The sequence below is a fragment of the Lepisosteus platostomus genome, chromosome 8 (assembly GCF_059453375.1).
Source record: "Lepisosteus platostomus isolate fLepPlt1 chromosome 8, fLepPlt1.hap1, whole genome shotgun sequence".
Taxonomy (NCBI): Eukaryota; Metazoa; Chordata; class Actinopteri; order Semionotiformes; family Lepisosteidae; genus Lepisosteus; species Lepisosteus platostomus.
Window position 1 is genome coordinate 32,439,700 of NC_142618.1, and position 27,914 is coordinate 32,467,613.

Below are 27,914 nucleotides of genomic sequence, written 5' to 3' on the forward strand. Positions count from 1 at the left end.
TAACATGGGTGGGGTATCCCCTATTAATGAAAAAAGAGTGCATTTTGAGGGCTTGGTTTTGGAAATCCATATCGTCACTGTAAAGTTGTTGCAGTCAGAGAAACTGTGAAAAAGGGAGAGAATTTTTAGTACAGTATGTGTGGTGTGAAATGAGCTGTACAAGAGATACTGTAGCTGTGTGAATCTATGGGTTTGTAATAGACACAAATAGAGATTCATGGATGGTTAATGGATAGGTTTATGCCTAGAAAGAGAAGAGTAGTGGAAGATATGTTACCTACTGTATATACTTGAGGGATGGGTGGAAGTTGGTGAAGTGATGTTGCAAATGCTCTAGCTGGTTGTTAGAGCATGTGGCGGCATCAACGCAGTCATCAATGTATCTCCTGTAGAGGTCAGGGACAAAAATGGTGTAGGAAGCGAAGAAGCGCTCTTCTACCCAGCTCAAAAAAATATTAGCATAGTTGGGTCCATCCTGTTGTCCATGGCAACTCCACTAACCAGCTGATAAAAAAAAGGTTATTGAATGAGAAAGCATTCAGTATGAGGATCAATTCTGCAAGACATACAGTACAACAGTGTGGGTGGGTGGATCAAGAACTGTGTGTTTTTCCAGCGTGTGCTTGAGGGCTGTAAGACCGTCATTGTGGGGGAATGACAGTGTATAAGGATGTGATGTCCATAGTAAAAATGTAACATTCTGGGTCCTGAAACTGGAAATCGTTAAAAAGTTGGAGAGCATGGTTGGTGTCCTTGATATATGAAGAAAGGCCTTCAACCAGTTATATGAAGACATAAGTGCATAGAAAGTGTATAAATAAGCAGAATCAGAATCAGAATGACTCTGTCCTCTTCTTAATAGGCTCTAGTTCGGTGACACCTACTACTCAGGAAAGTGACCATGGACATCCTAAAATCCTGTGCGTGGAAGGCCAGTTTGCTTGCCATGTGTTTGGCTGTGTAGATGCCATGTTTGTGTGTGATGGACAGACAGACTGCCCCGATGGATCAGATGAACAACAGTGCGGTGAGTGTGTGCTGAGTGCGTTTAATGAAGACTATAGTGGATCATGAAATTTTACAGAAATGGGCTATTCTCCATTTGTGACACTACGATAGACTTGAGCATGGGTTATTAACATGTATTGGGGTCATTATGTACTTTGGTCATAAATGTGTTAACAATACAACTCATAAATTATAATTTTCACTTTTTCCATTAACTGATATGTTTAATATACCTAATCTAACACATTAAGTTAAATATATAATTTAAGACAAAGTTAATATTTGATGTGGCAGTTTCAATGTACTCCTCATAGACATAATAGAAAGGGCATTCAAAATCCTGAAGAAAAAAGTTGGAATAACATTGTCTATTCTATAATTTTGTTTTGTTAACATACTTTTTAATTTATAATAGCTTCAGTTCTGTTTTTAGTGAAACTGAGGCAAATGTTTCAGCTCTCTCCTGTGCGTCTATCCTCATGCAGGCTTTACATCCAGACCTCCGATCCCCACTGTGCCTGTTGGCCCAGAGATCCGCCCCACCCCAGTGCCTCACCCCTGCTCTGCCAAGCAATTCCTGTGTGGCACAGGAGAGTGTGTCCACCTGGACAGGAGATGTGACCTGCAGAATGACTGTCAGGATGGCTCGGATGAGAAAGACTGTGGTACGACAGAGACAGTCTTCCTGTGGTCCTCATATTGGTGTCACTAATGAGTCCATGAAATAAGCTTTATTGTGATGTTAGAGGCTTATATTAAAGAAATGTTGCTGTATCATATTCACACACACGTTTTAAACACAGCTTGATAGTTTTCCTTAGTTTTTTTTCTCATTTTCTTTAATGAGTCAAAGAGATCATTGACAAACACTTATAGGAATATAAGAAATAAAACCAATCACTTATTGTCTCAGTTATTACAAACAAAAGCATACTTTATTGTTATGGAAACAGCTTTTACTGTATTGCACCTTCATTTAATGTGTCTTAATGATAGACACTACATTCTTGGTAGTGTCAGAAGAACAGTGTTTCTGTCTATGGCAGAGATTGATTGCATCTTGGCAAGACACTACAGATGATTGGACTAACATAACTGTTATTAGAATCAGTGGTAGCAGCAGGTAGATGTATCATAGTACTGTTAAAGCTGAATGGGAGTAACTATTTTTCTGAAAAGTCTGAGGGATAATTTTGTATTTTTACTGGTGTGTTGAACCATGCCAACCATTGCTCCTGAAGCTCTTACTGTGTCCTTCTGGCCCTCTGTGTTCTACTCTGTTGCAGTGGACTGTGTGTTGTCTCAATGGACACAGTGGAGTCAATGTAGTGTATCTTGTGGCTTGGGCTCCCTGTTCCGCCAGCGGGAAGTCCTGAGGGAGGCCCTGCCAGAAGGAGAGTGTGGGGGAACAGTGTTTGACAGCCGGGCCTGCTTCACACGGGCTTGTGCAGGTCAGCACAGATACAGGGGCCTGCGGAACGTCTCGCAGGAGACTGTACACAATCTCTCTCTCTCCCTGCCCTGCTCAATACAACCTCTCTGTCACTCTGTGTCTCTGTCATACCCTGCCTGTTTCACGCTGACTTACCGTCACATGTAGAAGTCAATGTTTGTCTCTTTCAGTAATGCTTTCTTGCTTTGGTCAGTACACCTATCCTTCTTTTTCTGTTTTCTGCTTTCACTTTATATCACATTTTTCTCTCACTTTAATATCTTTTCTCCATCTTTCTATACTACAAAAATCATCTCTCAACCGTTATCTTCCCCTTTTCTCTTTCCCCTCTCTAACCTTTCTATCTTGATCCTTGCCTACAGTCAACCTACTTGGAATGTTAATGCCTCTTTCACTTCCCTTCCCTGTTTCTTTCTTTCCAACTCCCAATCTTTCTCTACTATTCCCTCTCATTCATCACCCATCCCTACATCTCACCCCCCCTCTCTTTCTTCTCTGCCCCCATCATTCTCTTAGTGCATGGCCAGTGGTCGGAGTGGACCCAGTGGTCTAACTGTGATGCCCAGTGCAGTGGAGGAGTGCGGGTCAGAAACAGGAGTTGCTCGAACCCTCCTCCTAAAAACTCTGGGCGGGAATGTGAAGGAGGGACTGTGCAGACACAGAGTTGTAACACCCACCCCTGCAGTACCCCCTCAGGAGGAGAAACAGGTGAGAAACAGATCCATATTGTGGAAAGGCTACATGGAGTCCCTCTCTGTGTTTAACACAACAAGAGTAGGAGGTACAGTCTGGTAGACATTGTCTTTCTAGTTCAAAATATACTGAAATGTATAGAATTTGGATTAAGGTTAGTACTATATTTAGTTTGAGACCCTCAGAAGCAATAAAGACTTCAGTACATAGTGTATATTTTTAGCACCTTGTTAGAAAAGAAGAACATTGATTATCTCTTGTATTTACACACACAAACCTGTATACACACTCACAAGTCCATTCAACTGGAGAGCCTTTCTAACAGTTGGAAGTGCCATGCAGAAGAGTATAGCACTCTCATAATCTGTGTCTCTGATGTCTAACCTCGTTCTGTCTTCTCCTGTCAGGCTGCAGTGCAGGAATGGTGTTGGTAAAAGAAGCAGATTGTCTTGCAGGCACAGTAGACCCCTGTCCTCTCACCTGCTCTGATCTCAGCGCTCAAAGAAACTGTAGTTCCAAATGTATCACAGGTATGGGGCACTGTGCAGGGGATGAGGGGTGTAAATCTATGTTATGTATGTTACCCTTTTTATCCAGTATCTTTGTACCATATACAGTATGAACACTAAAAGAAAATGCCTGACCCCACCCCTTCTCTTTTACAGGCTGCCGGTGCCCTCCTGGCTTGTACTTGCAGGGGGGGCACTGTGTCAATGCCAGTCAATGCTTGTGTCTCTGGGATGGCCAGCTCCTGCAGCCCAGAGAACAGATCAGGAAGGGGAATTGCAGTCAATGGTAACTTTCCTCCAAACACTCAGACTGGGTTACATAAATATGTCAAGAACAACACAGGTGTCCCTATTGCACACTTGAACATTTCTTTTTGAGGCTTTTAAATAATTGGGAGGTTGTTTTTTTTCATTTTCTAAAATGTCATAAGGTTAATGTTGCAAAACATCCATTATTAATAGAACAATTTTCTCTGCTCTGTCAGGCCCCATCCAATGCTTATTTGGGGTAGTATAGATCTACAGTATCCAATGTACTGTACAGTACATGTTGCTGTCATCTTCTGTTCTCTTCTGTACCTTTCTCCATCCATCCATTTTCAAACCAATGAACATTAAAATCAGAAAATTATTTTTAAATTCCTATTGCATCATCAACAATGTCTGATCAACCTCCAAGTTCAGTACCATGTGAGGATTTGACTAGTTAATTTACTAGTTCATTACTGTACTATGCCAGAATCAAAACCATTGATTCCATCTTGTCAATTTGAGTATTCGCTCCCTATCTGTACCCTCATGCTTACTATCTATTAACCAGTTCTAAATCCAAAAACATGCATTGAACTAAATTTCTACTCTCTGCAGTTTAATAATTAATATTTTATAAGAAACTTTTATCAAATGTGTTCTGAAAATCTATACAGTATATACCATAGCATATACACTGTCTGAATTACTGTTGCTGCTTGTTCAAAGATCTTTAAAAAGTCAATTTTTAAGACCTGCCTTTTCTAGATTAATGTTAACTAACCCTAGATATTTATGTAATATGGGTAATAAAATTCCAAGATATTGTTTTAGTAATTTTACAGGTACAATTTTAAGACATTTTTTGTTTGTTTGAAGCTTGCATGCTGACAACACTTGTTTGTTGTTTTTCTCTATTTTAGCACATGCCAGGAAGGACGTGTTTCTTGCAATGATTCCCAGTGTGAGATGAGATGTGATTGGACAGTTTGGTCATCTTGGGCACCATGTGACAGTAGCTGTGGTTTGGGACTGCAACAGCGGTACAGGTAAGTAATATTACTGCTTGGAGAAGTCTGTGTGATACACAGCTCATTGCTTCATTGTTTAATCACCACTATTTTCAATCTGAACACACTGAGTCAATCTGAGGGGCAGTGTTTGTGCGGTGTTATAATGACCTACTGTATGGTGATTGAAAATACCAGGCTTCTATTTCAAGGAGTAGTACTGCATTGGCTTCATTCACAAATTTTCATAATCTTTCAATTCACTTATTGTTTTTATAGATGGAATCACAGAGATTATTTTTTACTATACTCGTCAGCATTTAAAACAGTCGTTTTTAAATTTGAGGTCGCAGCTACCAATCCTTTGGATGGAGAAAGACTTATATGGAGAAAGACACCTCTGAACCGCCCACCTTCCAGATTTGATTTTAACTTGTCACTGGCAACACAGTCTCATACTGGGGTCATTTCCAACAGGAGGAGATGCGTGTCCCTCACACACAGCACCATATTCCTGAAAGTGTCCTATAGGCCACATTGACTGCTGTTCTGCTGAGATCTGAGAGAATCCTGGCCAGCTAACCCCACCCTACATATGGTGACACTCAACCACCAGTTCACCCCTGCTTGGGGACTTCCCCTTACAGTCGGCTAGTGTCGCGATGAAGGCACATAAGGTTAATGTTACTGATCTCATGGTCATGGAGCTTAAGCTGTGGTCAGGCAATTACCTTTTCAGGTTAAGCCACTTGTGGGGCCTCTGGCTGTAGCTGAATTAATTCAGTGATTCCTCATCACTGAATTAGTCAATTATTCACTGTGGATTTAGTCAGTGGTATGAAATGCCTATACCAGGTCACAGCAAGGTGTTTAGGACTTCAGTTGGGGTTAAAATGATTCCCTAATAATGTCTAAAGCACTTTAGAACCATTTAAAAATTTAAAATGGTGGATACAATGCCAATTTTGGGCCCACAGCCTGTGAGTTGTGCCTTTGTAATGATAAATTTTGTATTGTTTAAACTGCCACACTCATACTGTAATTACCCACTGTGCTCCCCACCATCGATCAGGACTCCAGTGATCCCAGTTAGTGTGGAAGGTGTCCCCCCTTGCCCAGGAGACTCCACTGAAGTGCGTGAATGTCATACACCCTGTGAGACAGGTAAGGCTGGGTACAAAGTATAAAAAGTCCTAATTATTTTTTAATACACCCAAACCTCTTTTTATGAATGTTCTTTTTATGAACATTCAATACCACGAAGCCTGTGAATTGTTACCCACATTTCGAATTGTGGAAGTCAACTTCAAAACTACAAAGCGATATTGTTAGTTACATTATCATAATACTTCTGAATAATTCAGAAAATGTTGTCATACTGTAAGACTCATTTCATATTGAGAGCTCACATCAAATTCCAAAGCTTATGGAGTGACAGGAGAGACATCAATAATACAGTCATTTGTGCGCTCTTACAGTTTGTAAGTATTTGTTGGTTAGTCTTTATCATGGACCCTAAAACACAAAAAAGCAAATGAAGTGGTTATTATTTATGGTAGGTAGCTGCGTCAGCATGAGTAGGCTGCAAAGGAAGTAATAGGTTTATTCCACAGCCAAAACATTGTGTTTTCTTTGTTTTCTTTTTAGCATGGAATAAACCTATTACTGGTTACTATTTATGTTTATTTATATATAACTAGGTAAGCAGTGTTTTTATTACTAAAAACACAAACCACAGTATGAATCTTAATTATTATTATTATTTTGTAATTTTTCAGTGAAAAAGGTAATAGTAGGGGTGCCGTTTGTTGTGGACCGAAATGGATTGGCCTTTTTTCTCCATAAGAAATAATATAAATATTTCTTTTCTTTTATATGAAAGGGTTTCTGGGAAATAGTTATGTTTGTAATATATATTATAGGAGTGTATATGAAAAGTATTGAATAATACAGCACACCATAGTGTGGTATGACATACTGTAACCCTTTTTTATCGACCATTATAGAACAAAATGCTGTGCAATAACACAGTATAGCACATATAAGAACAGTTAGAGAAAACCTCCAACAGGTACAACATGATACCTTACAATATGTCATGAAAAAAGCAAAGTGCACTATTTAACTGTTGGTATTGAAATGGATGTGTGCACCTGACCCAATGCCTGTGTTTGTCTCTGTTGCCAGGTCCTGAGCCACCGGGGTCACAGTGGAGTGAGTGGACATCCTGGTCTGTTTGCAGTAAGACCTGTTTCCTTCACGTGGACGATGTGGGGCTGAGGAAGAGGTTTAGGAGCTGCAACGGCACAGCAACCAATTCAACAGACATCACAGCGGATGACACATGCCCTGGGGAGGCTCAGCACGTGCAGCCTTGCAACACTGTACCCTGCCCAGGTACACTAAGAGCAAGCCATGGCAATTCTGTACCGGAACCATCACGGACTCAGGATACAGGATTTGCCACAGGAAAGCCCTTATGAAGTACTAGAGAAAGAAATGGAATGTCTTATTCTGTAACTGTCAGCACTCTCCAGTTCCATAAGTCATTTACTCTTTATGTAACCATAATTCTGAACACATCTGTTCTAGTACATTGGGCTTCGCAGCTCTCCTTCACTGAAAGAGTTAAAAGATATTGCCTTTTTGTCCTGTTCTAAGCTGGACCATTTAGAAGGAAGGGCCCCTGTAAAACTAACTCTCTAATTCAGTTTTTCTCTGTTCCCCTTTCCCTCTGTCTCTTGTTCTGCAGTACCTGGTGGCTGGTCGCCTTGGTCCCCCTGGTCCCTGTGCTCATCTGAATGTGACTCCGGAGTGCAGACACGCCAGCGTTCCTGCAGTGTCCCCTACCCACGGTATGGGGGCCTCCATTGCCCTGGCCCTCACATCCAGACGCGCGAGTGCAACACTCACCCCTGCCGAGGTACTGTCTCGTATCCCCTGCCGCCCTGTGCTCAGCAAACTCTTTCCAGTGTGACTCGGCCCTCACTGTCTGCTTTCAGGAGCATGTCCGGAGGGGATGGCCTATCAGACTGCTGGGGAGTGTCATGCGCAGGGAGGTGCATGTCCGCGGATTTGTCTGGACCTCACCCCCACGGTGGAGTGTGCCACTGCCTGTTACGATGGTTGCTATTGTTCCCCTGGCCTCTACCTGCTCAACGACTCCTGTGTGCCATTAAGTCTCTGCCCCTGTTACCACAAGGGGGCACTGTACTCTCCAGGCACCACCGTCCTTTGGGACTCCTGCAACAATTGGTACATCTCCAAGCTGCATTTACAGCACACACATTGTCAGAATTACTCGCACAGTCACAAGATAGGCAAATGAACCAGCAGTTACGAGGCTGGCAGAAAGAAGAGTGAAGTTCTGGTTGTTTGATGCCGTAAAATAAGTGTCTTAAAAAGAAAGTTGATTGACAAATTAAGTAAAGATCACCTAAAGAATGAGATAGCATTTTTATATAGGTTTTTGTATAGGTTTTGTGTAGAATTTTTGTGTACGTTTCCATCTGGTTATCATTCCTCAATAAACAAGACAGAGTGTTTCCTACCTTGGGTGTAAACAATGCTGTATTCCTTTGTCTTACAGCACATGTTTTGATGGTGAGATGTCGTGTGGGACAGAACCGTGCCCTGGTGAGAGCTGTACCTTGGACCCATCAACCTATATGGAGCTCTTTATCTCACTCTCTTGCATTTGATGTGTTGTTTTACTGATTTCTACTTTGCCATTACCCATTCTTTTCCATTCTCTTCCTCTGCAGTGTGCTACAGTGTATATTAACACTCCTCCCTTTTCTCTTTCATGCTTACTGTCCCAGTGGACTGTGGCTGGAGCAGCTGGACACAGTGGAGCACATGTAGTAGGACCTGTGATGTGGGTATGAGGAGGAGGTACCGCTCAGGAACCAATCCAGCACCTGTATTTGGGGGGCGTGCCTGTGATGGCAGCATGGTTGAAATGGACTCCTGCAGCCTGGGACCTTGCCAGGGTCAGGAAAGATAGATGCTCCCGGCACCCATGTATTGTCATTTACCAAGCAAGCATGTGCATGTGTACTCTTTGATAACCCTTTGCCTGCGTATTTCAGGTGTCTGGGGTGTGTGGAGTCCCTGGTCAGAGTGCTCAGTACTTTGTGGGGGAGGCTATAGGAATCGAACCCGAGATAGCCCCAAGGGTCAGAGCATGGAATTCGCCAGCTGTAACCTGCAGCCCTGTGGTGAGTCTGGGGAAAGGGAGAAGAGTAGGGGAGGAATTCAGAAGGCTGAAATATCATGCATTTAAACCACTATTATTACACAGAGAGGCCAACTAATTGTGTGACAATTTCATGCAGCTAACTTAATTTAAGGGTTTTAATACTTATGCAATCATGACTTTTCCATATATATTCCATGATATCTAATTTTTCCTTTTTTGCTTGTTATTTTGTAGGTGTGAGGTAGGTTTTGTATACAGTATAACAAAATTAATTGCTATCTCAAACTGTCGTGACTGCAAGCTTTAAAGCAACAAAATGTTGAAATTGTCTAAGAGGTTTCTAGATCCATATTAACAGTCATAGTTTAAATAATGTTCTCAGTTTTCACGTCATTTATGCAGTTTCTTTGTGTATCTTTTTCTATTACATTAACATCTATATGGTGCCTTAACTAAATTGTGTGTATTACTGTACATAAAGATAGGATAGTCTAGCAGTAGCTGAGAGGTTCAGTGGTGTTATTTTGCCTTATACTGTAGCTCTTCAAGGTGGCCAATTGTGTTAATTTGTTATCTGTTATTATTTCTTGTTCTTTTAATTTTCTGTGTGGCTAATGATATATAGAGTATACCAATTTCAGCAGAAGGCTTTGGCAAGTAGACTTATATAGTATAGTAGTTGATACTTGGTTGTTTGTTATTTTTTTCAGGTACAAGATTATTTAGATATGTCTACTCTCTCCTTCCATTTCTCTCTTCTTCTCAGGTAATATGTCAAGTTGCCCTGCAGAACAGGAATGGAGAGAATGTGCCAGGGGACCAGTAACCTGCTCTGACCTCAGAGTAGAATTTAACAACAGGAGCTGTGAACCTGGCTGCTACTGTGCACAGGGTCAGCTGCTGCAGGTACATATCTGTCTCTGTCTGTCGCTCTCACAGTGCAGCCTTTTCTTTCTGTTTGTCCATCTGCAGGTCGGGTTTTCTGTCAGTCTGCATGTAGCTGCATTTCTTAGTGTGTCTCCTAGCTAGAATATCAGTTTATGTGCGGGAAATAGGGAGTGTAGTAAAATCCACCTGTTATTACACAGAGAGGTTTGCTTTGACCAGCTCAGTTGTAGTGTGTCTGTGGAAAGTTCAATGGCAGAGCTGACTGTGTTCATTGCACCATATTCATTATAATTATATCTCTATGCTCTTCAGGATGGACAGTGTGTTCCTGTGTCTCAGTGTCGCTGTGTGGTGGATGGGAAGCAGTATTTACCAGGAGATATTGTGACAAGGGACTGTAACAATTGGTAATGTTTAGCGCTCTTCTTTTTCATCTGGATCTTTATACCATTTCCTTGCCTATTCAAGTTTTCTCCTCTTCCACACACATTTAGAGAATACTTAACCAAAGGTGATTCATGTATGCTTCTTAAAGATGTTTATACTGTATTTTTGAAATTTCAAGGAAATCTCAAAGGATGATTTATTTATTGACCATTATAGTCTATTCTCAAATGACAAAGCACTACACAAAAATAAAGTAATCCAGGATATTCTGACTTGGATGTTTACTTATACTCAGCATATTCTAGTAGCTCCACCAAGAGTGATATCTAGTGTCTCCTTCTGCATTGGGCTATAGTATTTACAGTACCTGCCGTGTATTGAGTTTGTTCCTGCTTTGTTCCACAGTTCCTGTGAGTCTGGGCAGCTAGTGAACTGCACTGAGTTCAGCTGTGATGGTGAGTCTTTGAGGTTTAATCTAAACTGGTCTGGTTACCCTGAGGACTGACAAACAGTACACATTGCAGCAGTGAAATCCACCTTACTATCTCAGTTTGTAGTTTAGAATCATACTCCATATACAGTATACTACATGGTTTTATTTTACTGGGGGAAAATCATAGGCACGATAGGAGTAGAATATTATGCCTTGCTTTTTTCACTTTAACACTGTGTAGAATTTCACTGTCTGAATGGAGCACTGTATAGAATCATACTGTCTTACTGGAAAACTCTGTAGAATCACTCTGTCTGACTGGGACACTGTGTAGAATCACACTGTCTATCTCTTCTTTTATCTCTCATTTTTATCACCTTTCCCCTCCCTTTCTTCTTTCCACTATTTCATTTTTCTGTCTTACATTTTAAGGTATATTACTAATTTACTGGATCACAGGTATTGCCATGCAATGCAGCTTACATTTTCACAGCAAAAGACTTTGCATTACACATCCATAAACAGATAATTAATGAGCTAATCTTGCCATTCAGTCTGTCTGCCTGCCTACTGTCATTCTTCCTCTCTCGTTTTATATCCAGTGGATGGCCAGTGGTCAGTGTGGACTCCTTGGAGTGGTTGCTCTGTGTCATGTGGGCCAGGACTACAGACCCGGTACCGGTTCTGCTCCAGCCCAGCAAGATCAGGGAGTGGACTTCCCTGTCTTGGACCAGATCGACAGGATCAGATCTGCCTGCTAACAGCTTGTGACCGTGAGTGGCACACATCGCATTAGCACTGAGGATTGAATACCCACATGTTGGGTCACTGTTTTCTTTGTATCAGTAGCTGTAATTGTGGTGTGGAGATCCAGTGTCTATAACAGCAGCCCGTTCACCTCATCAGCAGTGCAAGCCTGTAGCTAAAGGACAAGGACTGCAACCATCACCTCATTTGTCTTTACAGATAAGGAAAAAATGAAGACCCATACTTTATACTGATTTGCAAATCTCACATTATTAAAATAGAAATAATTTAAAGTCCTTTTTTCTATGCATTGATTAGAAGTTTTATTAGGTGCACCAATCTCATGTTTCTGAATGTTTTCCAAAGGAATAAGTATGCTTTTGAGAAAGCCCATTGAAATTTAGTGAAATCAGACAAAACCCCATGGCCTGCAATATACAGTAGGCAGCACGGTAGCACAATGGTTAACATTGGAAAAATTGGCTCTAGATGTCAATGTGTGTGTCTGTGATTATTTGTTTGTCTGCCTTACATTGGACTGGTATCCTGTCCATGGTGTGCCTTGCTTTGACTTGCACTTAAAAAATAGCTGGATGGGTTTGCAAAACTTCCAATAAATATCTAGTTTCTGGCTGCAGGAAATTTCTTAATGCCTGAACATATTTCACCAGTGTCGGACATTTTTTGTCTGTCATCTGTACCCTTTGTCAAACATTCTTCACTGGTTCAAGTAGGTAGCTGCTTCAGCATGTGTAGGCTGCAAGAAACAGGTAATGGGTTTATTCCATGCTGAAAAGAAAGGAAACACAACGTTTTGGCTATGGAGCCTTCTTCAGGTGTAAGAAAGGGTAGACAGCAAAGATTAAATAGCACAGGAGAACAAAGCTGGAAAAGTGGATAAGGAGGGAGACGGGAGAGGCAAAGAGGCCACTCAGGAAGTGCAAAGTGGAGATGGGTGGAGAAAGGTGTGAAGTCAAAACCGGCATTAGAATAGGGACGATTACATGAAAATAAGTCGGTCATTGAGAGAAGGGGGATGGTGTGAACCTAGTTTCAGGATGGGTTTCATTTCTGTTGTTTTTCTGCTATGGGAGTTGAGAAACCCTTCTTTGAGAACAGAGACAGAGAGATCAGTGTGATCATGGCCATCTGAGGTGAATTGAGAAACTACGGGTTTGGAGAAATCTTTAATCTACGCAGCCCTAATGTTCTCTGAAGCAGTCTCCTAGTCTCCTTCCGGTTTCCCCAATGTAGATAGCTGGGCATTTTCACTGTGTTCTCCAAACCTAAGTAATTTAAAGAATACTTCATTTGTAACCACAATCTAAGTAATAATTAAGGTCCTCTTAATTAAATACTTTCTTTAATTTCATTAATAAATTACAGGTTATTAATTGGAAATAATTGGAATAGGCCCTCTAAAACTGCTTTCACTGAAAAAATACCAGATTAAGTGATCCCTTTTTAAAGGACTAAAATCTGGGTGCAGAAATTGTGTGTTATGTGACTATGCTACAGTAAACTTCATAAACAGTAATTCTGCATAAGCAACATATAATTATTATTTTACTACCCAGGAAATATACAGATAAAAGGGATAGTGAAAAAATTAGTTCCATCTACCATTATGTTGTAAATGTGAGGTGAATAGAAGTACATTTACCTTCTTTATTCTCTGCTATGTATTAATCAATCACTATGTCAGTAGGCACAGTGTGTTTAGCCTAATCTGAACATAACTGTCCTTTCTGTCTTCCTCATTCTTCCCTACAATTCTGCAATGTTGGTGCAGGCAATGGAGGCTGGGGTATGTGGAGTAACTGGACAGAATGTTCCAAATCATGTGGTGGGGGTGTGAGGAGCCGCAGGCGGGAGTGCGACAGCCCATCACCAGAGGGGGATGGAGATTACTGTGAGGGGCTGCGCACAGAGGTCAGCTCCTGCAATACTGAGCACTGCCCAGGTAATAGAGCACACACTCCCATACAAATACTGTACAGATCCTGTAACATGCACACTGTCACAAACACGCACACACTGGTAAACACATAGTGCTGCATGCACAGCACTGTTCCATACTCTGGCAAGCCTACTCTCACTGATTGCACACACACAGGATACTGTATGGCTACCACACACTGAGGTTACATACAATCTGCCCTGGACGTACAGCAGCCCCTTCTGGTGAACATATATCGTACTATAGAAATTATGCTTCAGCTTATTGCTTCGGTCTTCGACTCGCTCTGTGTTTCTACTCTCTCAGAGTGCTTGTATGACTGAATGTGTCTGTGTGTTGCAGTGCCACCTTGTTCAGAAGTGCCTAGCACAGTCTTCAGCAGCTGTGGCCCCTCGTGCCCTCGCTCCTGCGATGACCTGGCGGTGAGTCCTGCCAGTATTATAATACACTGTGCTGTATTATTAAACCGCATTGCTAAGGACCATGCACAGCTCCTGGGTGAATTAAAACAACCTGACTTTCATTAATACAATGAATGAAAACAACTGAAACCAATGAATTATTCTTCTGACCACTGGAGTGGTGTGACACCTTCAGATTTGGGATTCAATTGCAAAGTAGGGGGAGTCATTCTAATTCAAATTTCACAGGTTCTCACTCTTTCTTACTCAAGAGACTTGATCCAAAGCTTCAACCACAATGTTACACTGGTCCTGAGGTGTGTAAGGATTGGTAGAATGTGATTCTTGTGGGTTGCCGTACTGCACAGATGATGCAGTACATAAATATGTAAATAGTGTATATATATACAGTAGTAGATTGAGGGGCAGTTGGTTAGGCAGTTACAGAGTTAGTGTAGTAAGAGTTATAGAGCACTGTGTTAATAAAGTGCTCATTCATCATTAAGAAGCTGTGTGATTAATGACCGCCGTTAAGAACACAAATAGAGAACATAACAATGTGCACTGAGGAATAAATACAGAACTGTTTCAGATTTTTCCTTATTGAAACAAGTTTGAATCCTACAGTATAGCTCTTTTACATTGTGCTGTTTTTCTCTGTTTCACTATATATTACTATATAAGTTTCACTACTTTTTTTAGCTTTATGTCATTAATGTCATATAGCTACAGTGGTGAGAAAATGCTTGTGCACCCTCAGTCTCCATCCATTTATTTTCTAACTGCTTTATCCAATACATGGTTGCGAGGAAGCTGGAGCCCATTCTTGCAAGCAACAAGGATTCTAGTGCATTGCAGGGCACACAAAGCTTTTCTCAGTCACACTTTGACTTTCCTGCCTTACTGTCTTTGTTTCCTTGAACAGCACTGTGAGTGGAGCTGTGAGCCAGGGTGTTACTGTACTGGGGGAAAGGTACTGAGTGACAATGGAACATCTTGCGTGGACAGAGAGGCCTGTCCTTGCCTGGACGTGCTCACTGGTCAGAGGCTGGCCCCTGGTGAGAGTATCCCAGCCCCAGATGGCTGTAACACCTGGTGAGAGAAAGACTACTCTGACAACTCCTACACCTCTTTAATTAATACCTTCTCAGCATCCATTTCAATTGTTGTATGAATGTCTTATACAATATGTAAAATTATTAATTTCATATATAAATTAATTTCTCATTCAAGCTGTAAATTTTAACCAAGACGTTTCTGAACAAATATTGTGTCTGGGTTTTTAGGCCAGGTCTTTATAACCTGTTTTTGTTTGAACTACTGGTCTCCTAGCACATTCACATGGTGAAGTAGCCATATTTTCCTTTAATAATTCACCCATCCCTGCTGATTTTCTGAAATGTGGCTTCATTCATAAAGTATAGAGTTACAAACCAGAGAGACTGAATAGTTTTACGGCGGGGTATAAAAAGAGAATTGGTCACCAGCTTGCCTTGTAAGTATATTATAAAACGTACCCTATAATTGCAATTCAGTTACTGTATATTGTATATGTGTGTTTTCTTTGTTCTCCAGCATGGTGTGCTAACAGAATCATAGACAACCTAACAAAAACAAAACAAATATTTATTCACATTTACAAGACATTGAGTTCCAGGGCCCTGCACTATAGAAAATAGGAAATATCTGTAGACAAATATGGTAGTGGAACAAGACCTAACATTTTATTTAGTCAAATAAAAGTTCCTATACAAGACCATAATACTCAGTAAATGGATACCAAATGAATGGGAATCTCTATTTAGACGGGAATCATTTATTACCAAATGAGCAAGAAGATTTCTTTAGTTTGGTCGGTACCACAAATAGGAACTATTTCCACAACTCAATCCCAGCAGTCCCTTTGTTAAATCCAAGTTTTTTTCCTTCAATACTTGAATTCCCAGGATATGTTTTGTCATCTGGTTTTATGACAAAGTGCTGTCTCTTGTCTTCTTTGGGTTTTCTTCATCAACTGCTTGATGCCTATTTACCGTTTTACTGTTTACTCTTTCGTATTGTTTTTCCTGTGCCATCCTCAAGAAGATGGACTTAATAATCTACTTTAAATGGTTTGGTAATAGATAAATAAATATTTCTTCAGTTTCCTGGTCATCTGAAGTCTGGCCATTCTCAGTACTCAAGTGACAAGATAAGACACAAACCTACAGTAATTGTTTATCATACAGTACAGTGTTTCTCCAAAGTAGGAGTATCACAGTGTCTCTGCTCTATTTTAGTACCTGTGAAAGAGGAAGGCTAACCTGTACCAACAGGCCTTGCCCTGGTGAGTATTTGAGAAACATAGTGATATCTGCACACACGTTCAGGTTCAAATGCCTTATTGTCATGACAGAATAAACAAGCATTGACAAACATAACATAAACAAAAATATTCTAGAATGTTGCAAACCAACAGACGTGAGTTAATTGTCGCATCACTGTTCTGGTACATTTTGACCTTTCAGTATAAGACAAACTGTGTTCTACCTCTTCTCTCTGCTAGTAAGAACTGCATTGTTCACACACACTTGCTCAGACATTGGCAATATACAGTATAAGCTCAGACATGCTCAGATATTCACTTGGATCTTTTGCATTCATGAGCCTAGTCATGCATTGTCTTTCAATCCCTCTCTCTTTTGCTGCTCCCTTTCTCTCAACAGTGTCTGGGGGGTGGTGCAAGTGGTCAAGTTGGACACCCTGCTCTCGGACATGTGGGGCAGAGTGGGTGACACGGTACCGGAGCTGTACGTGCCCTGAGCCAAGTGGAGGTGGTGCAGCATGCCCAGGGGAACAGGAAAGACACTCCGGCCTGGGAGTCCAGATACAGAGACAGCCCTGCCCCTCTCTGACCTTCTGCCCAGGTGACACACAAACTGTGCAGCACATTGAGAGCAGGATTCTCCGCCATACCACCTCCTAAAGTGACAGATTGTTTGACTGTACAGTCTTAGATCTTATTTATTATAATGGAGAATTCAAAATACTGCGTTAAACTTTAATTTGTAATATAAATAGAAGATAGGCAACAGAAATATTAAAGGATATATACATTCCTAAACATAGAGAAGTGAATCAATGCCAAAAAATCTTTAGCTTATATAATGAAAATTGTGGTGTTTAAATTTGATTGATCCTAAAATGGTACAACATACAGGTTCATGTCAGATCCAAGTGATAATATTTGAGCCAATAACCAGTTCTGGTCACTAGTATACAAAAAGGACATTGCTGTCCTGGAGAGAGTTTTATAAGACTGACTAAAAAACCTTGGAAAGAGGGAATAGTGGGGACATAATAAAAGTAATGTCAGACTAGTTCAAAACAAAGGCCCAGTCACACAAATGAAAATTAAGAGGTACTGTAGAAGATGTACTGTAGGATAGCAAATTAGAAACATTTCTTTATAGCCTTGATTTTAATGCCGTTTCTATCTGATTTGTCAAGAAATATCCAAATGAGACCATTTATCAATGATATACTAGTAATAAAGCAAATAATACAAATGATTTATTAACATATAATACTTTTATTATTGTACTAAATAGTTAAGTGTGTAATTTTTTATCAGTTTCAGTGAGTGGTTCATCTCATTTTCTGGCTTTGTCACTAAAGTTCTCTATGACGTTTGAATAAAACTCAAAAACTGTTTCCGTCTCTCACTCCTGAAGTCCATGGGTCATGGGGCTCTTGGGGCCCATGGTCAGAGTGTGCTGTCTGCGAAGGGGCATCTGTTCGTGTTCGAGAGTGTAATAGCCCTCCTGCCCGATTTGGGGGTCTACCCTGCCATGGGGTGGCCCGTGAGAGCCGCAGCTGTCATGACAACAGCACGATCTGTGAAGGTCAGCGTTTTTGTGCATCTCTCTTCCTCTCCAAGCAGCATGCTGTATGTATTCCAGTGTCCATCTTTGTACTTCCAATACTTGTAAACTGGAACTGAACATGCAATGTGCTGATTGTTAGGAATTTCTCAGGGTTTAGTGAGAAGTTTGACTTTGGCAATAACATTGTGAAAAGCTAAGTCCCCTGAGGAGACAGAAGATACAGTATAATCAATGAACTGATCCTAGTTCACTCTGCAACATGATCATAAACAGCAACACAGGGATACAGAGAAGTAGAGAGTTTCCCTTTTAATACTGCAGGTCTGTCCACACAGAAGAAATTCTTCTCAGAGGAAAGAATCTACTGAACATGCAATAGCAGGTGAAAATAGACCATAACAACCTTCCAAGATTGTTACAGAAATATACAGTAGGGATGTATTTTGATATATCCTGAATACACCTTGTGCTGTATATTGTTATTATAGGGATAAATCCAACATAAGAATAGGAATCTGGAAAAGTAAGATCACTTTTACAAATATAGCTTTTCTTGATTAACTAATAAATGTCCAAGTATCCTTTTTTAAATTATAAGTAGATTTGAATTGTCTGGGTTTTTAATGGACATTGAAAAATCCAGTGGCTATTCCCTTCAAAGCCATGCCAAGCTGAGAGACTGCTTGAACATTCAGCTTTGTGCTTGAAACACAAGGGATACCTGTCTACTTTTTTGCAGTTTGGAGAGTTACATTTAAAAGCATGTGTTCACAAAAAGTGCTGATAAAAAGATGGGTTAAAACTTCAAAGCAAATAGTAAGGATTAGTTTTTCAGGAGGGAACTGTCTCTTTATCCCCAAAAATTAGAAGTATTATTGAACATTTTGAGAAAAATTACCTTCCTCTCTTCCTGGAGAAAAAATGATTGTGCACATCAGATACTACATTATTTCATTGTTGTATTTTGAACAGTTCACAGACAGTGAACTAAGCATTTTCTTGAAATATGGGGCTCTGTTACTCACAGTTCCAATTTCATCATGTTATACATACTAGCAAAAAAGGTGAGAAACTCCTGCAAATTTCTAGTAGTATATTAAAGACACACTAACCTATACAGAGATCAAAATGAGTTTCTGTATCTACACTTTATTGTAAAAATACTTCACGGGGTTTTGCTGTTGATATATATGATTACATGAGACAACTTAACGGTATACGGCATTGCAGTATGAACGACAAGGGTAAAATAGTTACATCCATTCTTTGTTTCTCCGTCCAGATTGTGGTGGGGGACAGGTGCAGCTGGTCTGTGGGAAGCCGTGCCCACAGTCCTGCTCTGATCTCCATGGTGACACGGAGTGTGTGGACTCTCCAGGGTGCCAGCCCTCCTGCGGCTGCCCGGGCCAGCAGGTCCTGCAGGATGGGCAGTGTGTGGATCCAGGACAGTGCCGGTGCAAGTATCTCAACAGCACCACAGGTGGGCGAGTCACAATGACAAAAGCTGACATCTTCTGAAGTCTGTTTGAAACCATGAGGTTGCAACCTTAAATATCAGGGAGACAGAGTACAAATGAATGGTGCACAGTTTATGATAGGAGATGAAGTCAGAAGGAACAAACATGGTTAATTTTCAAAATGTACAAACAGGTTCTTTGAAAATGTATATTAAATGTTTTTAATGGAGAAATTAGGGCATACTGTATGTTTGGAAAGTATGTTTGTAAAATGGTTGATTAAACTCAAGCACAAATTAAAAAGGACACTAGAATGGCTAAGGGAGAGGGAGACATACAGTATTGTATGACATTAAAATGGAAATTAAAATTGAATTAAAATTAAAACAAAGGTTAAGGTTTTTCCTATATCGTAAAAGGCAAATCACAATAAAGAGTGTAGCATCTAAAATATATTAATGGATTAAGCACAGAGGATGAAAAGGACATCCTAAATGTACTAAATTGATGTTATGTTGAGGTTGAAGGGAGGAAGAAAATAATATTACTGTATGTGTCAGGTTAAGAAAATTTTTAATATGAAAGTTTTATGCAGAACATCAGGACATGGTGACATTTTTCCATTCTAATACAAAAACACCTAAAAACAACCGCTTAAAAACATTTTGTTTCAGAATGCAGAAACTGACATTTTAGTTACTCTCTGTTTCTCTCCAGGAGTGCTGGAGTCTGGGAATGGATCCCGGGTTTGGCCGGGAAACCCAATGTGGCAGTACACAGAGCCAGGAGAGACCATCATGAGTACCTGCCACAACTGGTACTGCGCACACCACGAAGTCTGTGACAGCTACTACTGCACAGACTGATTACCATACACACTGCATAGTGTCTCACACCTGGGACTGCACAGACTGATTACTGTACACACTGCATAGTCTTTCACACCTGGGACTGCACACACTGATTTCTGTACACACCGCAAAGTCTGTGACAACTACTACTGCACAGACTAATTACTGTACACACTGCATAGTCTTTCACACCTGGGACTGCACACACTGATTACTGTACTCACTGCATAGTCTTTCACACCTGGGACTGCACACACTGATTACTGTACACACTGCATAGTCTGTCACACCTGGAACTACACACACTGATTACTGTACACACTGCATAGTCTTTCACACCTGGGACTGCACAAACTGATTACTGTACACATTGCAAAGTCTGTGACAACTGAGACTATCATAGACAGTGCCCACTGATTAGTATATACAGTGCAGAAATAGCTTCAAAACAGTACTGAATTGTAACATCAGACAGCATACACTGTTGTACTGAATCACAGAAAGGGCATAAAATGTACTTCATTCCCATAGTCAAAACTACTAGGAGTAGTAAAATTTCAGGATTACATATCTGAAAGAATCTGGGTAACCACTCTGGATCCTTATCATGATCCATTGCTTAGGGGTATATGAATAAATACTGGTCTACAATGTCGTGATTTATATTTATGTGAAAGACATTAAATGTTCCCTTAACCTTAACCAGCTTCAATTTAATCATGTGATCCCATGTCCTCAATTTACTATTTGGTGTAAAATGGATAACTTGCGTACTAGTTTAACTTCATCTGTTACATCTACACTGTTACACTACAGTACATCTATCCACCTGCTAGCATTGTGTGTACTTGGTTAAATCTACTCTTAATTTCCTCTGTCCCAGAGTGAACAAAAATTAGCTCCATTAACCTATTTTTTTACAATATTACTTTTGTCCAGCAATGGCAGCAAAATTGTTTTTCTAATAAACAGGCAGTGTTGGAGCATTTAGATCTGGGAACAGCAATGTGGGTGTGTGTTTATTAGATTCATTCGAAATTATTGTATCTGAAGAGCTGGGGGAACTTACTGTACTGTTACTGTAAATTGGTCCCATTGAGCCAATAAATTAGACAATTAGGAGGTCATGCGCTGAGTTAGAATAAAAACCTACAGACACAGCAGGCTTTCAGGACCTGTACTGGACAGCCCAAATTTTGGATCATCTTTAGATATGCAAGTTTCCACAGTGCCTGATACAAAACTGAAATCAAAACATCATATACTGTGCTTTACAACTGGAGAAAACACACTCCGATTTCCACAATTTAGAACACAACATCAATTATTTCGCAGGAATTAGGGCTACGTGCTGATACTGATGCTGTGCTCTCTTTCCCATTTCAGCACCTGTGAGGATGGTGTCCTGCAGTGTCAGTCAGTCCCTGGATGCCAAGTGGACGGGGGGTGGAGCCAGTGGGGGGCATGGTCAGAATGTTCAGCTCCCTGTGGGGGTGGGGCTCAGTTCAGGCTGAGGCAGTGTGATAACCCTTCCCCTCAAGGTGGGGGGAGGGGTTGTTCGGGAGGGGCGGAGCAGCAGCGAGAATGTAACAGCCAGCCCTGTGGAGGTGAGAAAATAAACAGCAATAAATATCCAGAACTCTGTGTGTGAGCACTACATGAGAACGATGTCTGAAAAATGTTTAAACAGAGGTTGCAGACAAGCAGAAGAGGTGTTCAGTTTTGTTTTCATCAGACCAGAGAATCTTTAGCTACATGGTCTCAGGGTCTACCATGTGATACTTACTAACACCAGTCATCCTATTACTTTCTGTCTAGCAACTCAATTCAATTCAATTCAATTCAAGGTGCTTTATTAGCATGACCGATGGGTACAATCAGTGTTGCCAAAGCAAATAAAAATAATAAAATTAACATGGAACAAAACAAAAAATAGAAGTAAAATAAAATCTACAGACATGTTACAGACATTTACAAGACATATTATAAAATATTGACATATACTGTAGGCGGCTGGAGCATTATTGGGAGACAGACTCACTGTTCCTCAGGCTGTGACAGGAGATCACATACTGGGCTGCCAGATCAACTGAGTTCCCTCCTCCCTCTCCCAGTAGGATTGGGACCTGTTGTGGTTTTGGCAGGTGTGGGAACTCTGGGATTAGATTTCTGAATTTCGGGAAGAATGTTTCCCATTGGGTGTAATCATGGTCTGTGAGGGGACCCCACACTTCACTGCCATATAGGGCAATGGGTTGGATTACACTTTCAAATATTTGGAGCCAGATTCTTGTTGGTGGGTTGATGTTGAAGAGCCTCCTTCTTATTGCGTAGAAAGCCCTGAGTGCCTTCTCCCTCAGTGCCTTCACTGCCAGGTCAAAACTCCCAGAAGAGCTGATGGTGAGACCAAGATATGTGTAGCTGGATGTGTGCTCCAATGTGTTGTTGTTCAGTGTGAATTTGTACCTGTTTCCCTGAGGTCTGGCTTTCTTCTGGAAAACCATAACTCTGGTCTTGTCCAGATTGACTGTCAGTGCCCAGGTCTGACAGTACTGCTACAGCAGTGCCAGGTTCTGCTGCAGCCCCTGTTCTGTGGGCGACAGCAGGACCAGGTCATCTGCGTAGAGCAGGAACTTGATTTCTGTGTCGTGTAGTGTGAGCACAGCTCACACTCTCTCATACAGCCTAGATCTCTCATACAGCCTAGATCTGCGTAGTAATGCAGAGATGATTGTACTTTGACAGGATCTTCAGTCTCAGCCATGAAATTCTGTAGTTTTGTCAGAGTGGTCATTGAGTTCTTGGTCATTTCTTGAACCAAGGTCCTACTTGCCCAATTGCTCAGTTTGGGAGAATGGCCTGCTTGAGTAAGACTTGAAAATATGGGTTGTTCCATACAGTATTCTTTCCATTTCCTAATGATGGACCTGGCTGTGCTCCTAGGAGCTTTCAATAACTATGATCCCAGATCTATGTCCCCTCGAACGTCTATTACAGATTTGTATGGTCTTCTTGATAGAGTTTCTGCTCTGACATCCACTGTCAACTGAGGGACCTTATTAAGACAGATGTCTTGAGGTCCTATCAACCAATTGAATTGAACATAGTTTTTGAATGATATCAACATGAAAAATTAGTTGCATCTGGAAATTCTGAAAACATCCAAGGGGGTTGTGAATACTTATGTAATAGTATCTCATTATGAAAACATTCCCATTTTGGTATAATTGCCTGTGCATCCATTTTGGTTTTTTCACTCCTCTCTCTCAACCTTGGTGCCCCACAGACTTGGGCCCCTGGGGCGAGTGGTCACCCTGGTCTCAGTGCTCAGTGACCTGTGGAGGAGGGGAGCAGATTCGGACCCGCAACTGTCGCCTTCCACCCTGTTCAGGTCCCAGACAAGAAAGCAAGACCTGCAACACTCAGGTGTGCCTTGGTGAGTGTCAGCACAGGTTACTCCCCCTCCTCAGAATACAAGAAACACACAATAAGATTAGAAACAGTATGTTTTACAATACATAGTTGCTTTTGGATACTGTGTTAAATTATTGATTAATAAATTAATTACTTTCAAATTCTAATGCAAATAATATACTAAAAAATATACTAAATACTAAAAAACAAACAACCTTTTAAGCTTCTCAGAGCAGTTCCGCATTCACATTTAAAAAAAAAAACCTCCCGAGGGTTCCGTTTTTAGTCCGAATTTGTGTTTTTGAAGTCGGTTTCCTGTCTCTCCCAGCGGGCCGTGTCTAGTTGTCAGCGGGGGTTACCTCGCTCCCGTCTGGGTGAGCTTCAGTGTCCTTGGAGACATTTGATCTTGGTTTTAGCTGCAAAAAAAACATACAGTTACAGTAACAGGATTAAATAATTCAATAACTTATCCAAAGCACCTCTCTATTCAAGAGAGAGTTGTGGTGTATTCTTGCTCATACTTGTCCTTCTATATAATAAATCCTTTTGCAGGCAACTATACTAACTACAGTTACAGAAAAAAGCAATCATTAAAAATCGTTTAAACAAAACCATTAGACAAAAATATTCATCAATTCTATTTTTTGAAGTTTACTGAACACTAATTCATTCTAGAGTGTAGTATTCAAGTTCAGGGTGAGTTGCTTTCGATCAGGTGATAGAGATTAATGCTGTACTTTGCTCTATTAATATCTGTACTGTGTTGTATCTAATTAATTGGGTACAGTGTCTGCAGTATGAGGATGTTATGTTCTGTACTGTTGTCATTGTTTGGGTCACAATCAATGAATCACTTAACCATCAAATGAACATATCAATCAGGCATTTTTTCTACTCTTTTGTATAATACATAGAATGTAAATTATCTAAAATATTTCTATACAGTTACGTTATGGATACAAGGTTATAAAACAAGATTAATAATGTACTCTCCCTCTATCTTTCCCATCTCTTCCCACCTCTCTCTCCTTTCTTTTCCTCTCAGAGGTGGGGTGTCCGCCTGGCCGTCTGTATCGGGAGTGTGAGAGAGGAGAAGGGTGCCCATTCAGCTGTGATCATGTCACCGGACGGGTTGGCTGTGTGTCAGAGGGCTGTGAGGAGGGCTGCCACTGTCCTCCAGGCACCTTCTACCACCAAGGCACCTGTGTGATAGTGCGTACTGTGGATTTAATTTACAGTATCCGTCTTCCTCGGTCTCTATCGGCCCAAGTCATGCAGGCTTCCCTGCCTCCTCAAAACCTTTCCTGAGGAGTGTCGCTAGGATCACATAGTGTGGTTTATCCCCACTCATTAAGAACTAAAAAAAATACATTTGTCACCTCTGACAGAGTTCCATTGTTCTGGCATTAGGTGAGAGTGGAAGGGATGCGATACAACCCTTGTTTGTTTTACTTTATGAGATAATTGGCTCCAAAGGATACACTGAAGACAAGTGTATCCATATTTTGGCACAACATGAAGAATTGAGTTTCAGAACATGGAAAGGTGCACAAACCAAGTGGACAATGTTCCGTAAATGAGTGAGGAGTCAAGATGTCCACACTTACTGTGTGTCTAACACTTGGGTTCTACTGTGTTTTTCTGCATGCTGTAGGAGTGCCCCTGCGTAGTGGAGGAGGAGACCCTTTTAGCCTTGCAGAATGTGTCAAAGAGCCCAGCTGAGGCCGCTGTGCCACTGGGTTCTGGGGGGCTTCGCCTGCACCAGGGGGATGAGCTGCAGCCCGGAGACACACTCACATATGACTGTAGCTCCTGGTGAGAATACCGACACCCTGAAACTTCCCATCATGTCACACACACTCTGTGTAAATACTCTATCATGTATTTATTCTACCATGTATTTATTGTTCTGCTTGCTTACTGACTGTACATACTATCACTATTTATTATGTGCCATTTTGTAACGTACTGTCTACATTGTGTGGTGTTGTCTTTCTTACTGTTTTGTCTGCTGTACTATGCATGTCATTAAAGAACAGCGCTAATAAAAATTCCAATGTATATGTATGTATGGCAATAAACCCCCCTACTCTAATACTGTTGATCAGCACATAATCATGGGCTGTGAGCTGTGCTATCATACTATCATACAGATAGACAATGTAAGATTACCTACATTGAGACATGTCTCTAGACTTAGTCTCTAGTCTCTAAGCCTTTAGGAACCTGTATAGTGTCAAATTCTCCCATACTGTAATAGTAATTTTGCGAATTCTCCACTGCCTGAAGAATGATGTTGTGCAGTGCCCAATCGAATTCACCTTGCAACCTTCTGTATTCAGTGCAAAAAACTTGTATAATATTTTTACATCTATCCATCTATCCGTTTTCTTAAAATGCAATTCAGGGTCGCAGGGGAAAAAGGTCTTGTCATGGCAAGCAACAAGTGTAAGGCTGGATACACCCTGGACAGGATATCAGTCCATAGCAGGGCTAATCTGTTAGCATTTTCTTTATTTGTCAAGATTCTTCTTTGTTGGATTGTTTGCACACTGAATACATTAATAAATTACAGTATAACATGGTCTAGTACAGGCAGACAGTCTTATTAACACAGATGCGTTACTTTGGGTTACTGTAGATTTCACTATGAGAAAGAATCATGTTATGAATGAACTGTGTCAAACGAATATACAATTGTACACCTTGTTAATATTTTCCCCCAACAGAATAGTGTCAGACAATTACATATTTTTTATTTTTCCTGACAGTGTATGCCAGCATGGGCAGTGGAATTGCTCCTTGTCTCCTTGCCTGCAGGATGGGGGTCTGTCTCCCTGGGGTCCCTGGGGGCCATGTTCTCTGTCCTGTGGAGGTTTAGGGCAGAAGACTCGAACCCGGAGCTGCACCAACCCAGTGCCTGCAAATGGCGGACAAGATTGTGAGGGACCACGTCATGAGATCACATTTTGCCAGACCCCTGACTGCCCAGGTAACCCAGAAAGAACAGTCCTTTTAACACAGACATTCTGAGGACTTTTTGCAAAATGTGAGTCAGTACAATTTAATTTAAAATTTAATCTCTCCTTGTAAGTAAGGAGGGCTGTGACTGCTCTGCTCTTTGGCACCAGCCAGGCAAGTTAACACTAAAGTATATAAGTACACTATCCTTGAATATTTGTCAAATGGTTTTGTCATCACTAGAATTTGATTGAACTACTAAACTATATGTTTTTTCAAGCAATGCAAGAGTAATGATTACTTTTTCATGCTTCCACACTTCTGAAGTCTTTTTCTTGAAGTATATTGGTATGAGAAGTGGTATTAATTATTGGTTGATCTTTGTTTTTCCAGTTGTCACTGTTCCTACAGAGGAACCTTCTGGCCCAGGTAAATCATCACTGTAACAGAACTCTTGTTCCCTCTATGACTGCTTATGTACAACTTATGTACAACTGAAAGAGGTGTTAGTGGGGCCAGCAGGGGGCGCTCACCCTGTGGTCCATGTGGGTCCTAATGCCCCAGTATAGTGACGGGGACACTATACTGTAAACAGGCGCCGTCATTCAGATGAGACGTAAAAAGCAAGGTCCTGACTTTCTGTGATCATTAAGAATCCCAGGGTGTTTCTCGAAAAGAGTAGGGGTGTAAACCTGGCGTCCTGGCCAAATTTCCCATTAGCCCTTATCAATCATGGCCTCCTAATAATCCCCCTCTATGAATTGGCTACTTTACTCTGCTCTCCTCCCCACTGATAGCTGATGTGTGGTGAGCGTTCTGGCACACTATGGCTGCCGTCGCATTCAGGTGGATGCTGCACATTGGTGGTTGTGGAGGGGAGTCCCCATTACCTGTAGAGCGCTTTGAGTGGAGTGTCCAGAAAAGGGCTATATAAGTGTAAGCAATTATTATTATTATTAACTGTCCAGTTTTTTTTCTTCCCCTAGTTCCTAAAGAAACAAATTCCAGTGAAGCTGAGACAGAAAAGAGTGGATACTTCCTTGAGCACTATGCATTCCATATTCTATTCCTCATTTTCAAAATGTTATTCAACTTTATGGTTTGTCGTTTGAAGCTCCTAGACAGCCCAGTGATAAAACTGCCACAAAGCAGGGTACACCTCAATCCATCACTGCTCAAAACAGCCAAACGGTCTGAATTGGCCTTCCTGTAGTAATAATCACATTCTAACTCCTCTCTCAATAATTTAGAGGGGTAAAAGGGGTTTAACTCTTATTTCTCTTATTTGACATTGAAATTTTGGATATGAATTCAGCAGAAAACTGTAGATCCAGAAATCACAATTTTGATATTTTCTGATATTCTGTAACCTGCATCACAATTTATCGGGGAGTGATTGAAGAGGACAAGAATGCCGTATATCATC

The 27,914-nt window shown here is 40.9% G+C and overlaps 1 protein-coding gene across 1 annotated transcript in view; it reads left to right on the top strand.

The window, feature by feature from the left end:
• sspo (SCO-spondin) overlaps positions 1–27,914 on the top strand; it is a 130,347-nt gene that overhangs the window by 73,207 nt on the left and 29,226 nt on the right. The window contains exons 55-86 of the mRNA XM_088644421.1: positions 863–1,027; positions 1,494–1,673; positions 2,295–2,459; positions 2,978–3,169; positions 3,562–3,684; positions 3,820–3,949; positions 4,836–4,961; positions 5,995–6,086; positions 7,110–7,319; positions 7,675–7,845; positions 7,925–8,177; positions 8,512–8,558; positions 8,744–8,914; positions 9,014–9,142; positions 9,890–10,029; positions 10,324–10,418; positions 10,804–10,853; positions 11,434–11,604; positions 13,371–13,541; positions 13,881–13,960; positions 14,865–15,034; positions 16,219–16,265; positions 16,645–16,845; positions 17,653–17,823; positions 19,088–19,285; positions 19,980–20,079; positions 21,500–21,720; positions 23,400–23,549; positions 24,573–24,739; positions 25,182–25,342; positions 26,299–26,519; positions 26,882–26,917. Of these exons, the coding sequence (XP_088500547.1) occupies positions 863–1,027; positions 1,494–1,673; positions 2,295–2,459; positions 2,978–3,169; positions 3,562–3,684; positions 3,820–3,949; positions 4,836–4,961; positions 5,995–6,086; positions 7,110–7,319; positions 7,675–7,845; positions 7,925–8,177; positions 8,512–8,558; positions 8,744–8,914; positions 9,014–9,142; positions 9,890–10,029; positions 10,324–10,418; positions 10,804–10,853; positions 11,434–11,604; positions 13,371–13,541; positions 13,881–13,960; positions 14,865–15,034; positions 16,219–16,265; positions 16,645–16,845; positions 17,653–17,823; positions 19,088–19,285; positions 19,980–20,079; positions 21,500–21,720; positions 23,400–23,549; positions 24,573–24,739; positions 25,182–25,342; positions 26,299–26,519; positions 26,882–26,917 (4,704 nt within the window). The remainder of the gene's footprint in view (positions 1–862; positions 1,028–1,493; positions 1,674–2,294; positions 2,460–2,977; positions 3,170–3,561; positions 3,685–3,819; positions 3,950–4,835; positions 4,962–5,994; positions 6,087–7,109; positions 7,320–7,674; positions 7,846–7,924; positions 8,178–8,511; positions 8,559–8,743; positions 8,915–9,013; positions 9,143–9,889; positions 10,030–10,323; positions 10,419–10,803; positions 10,854–11,433; positions 11,605–13,370; positions 13,542–13,880; positions 13,961–14,864; positions 15,035–16,218; positions 16,266–16,644; positions 16,846–17,652; positions 17,824–19,087; positions 19,286–19,979; positions 20,080–21,499; positions 21,721–23,399; positions 23,550–24,572; positions 24,740–25,181; positions 25,343–26,298; positions 26,520–26,881; positions 26,918–27,914) is intronic.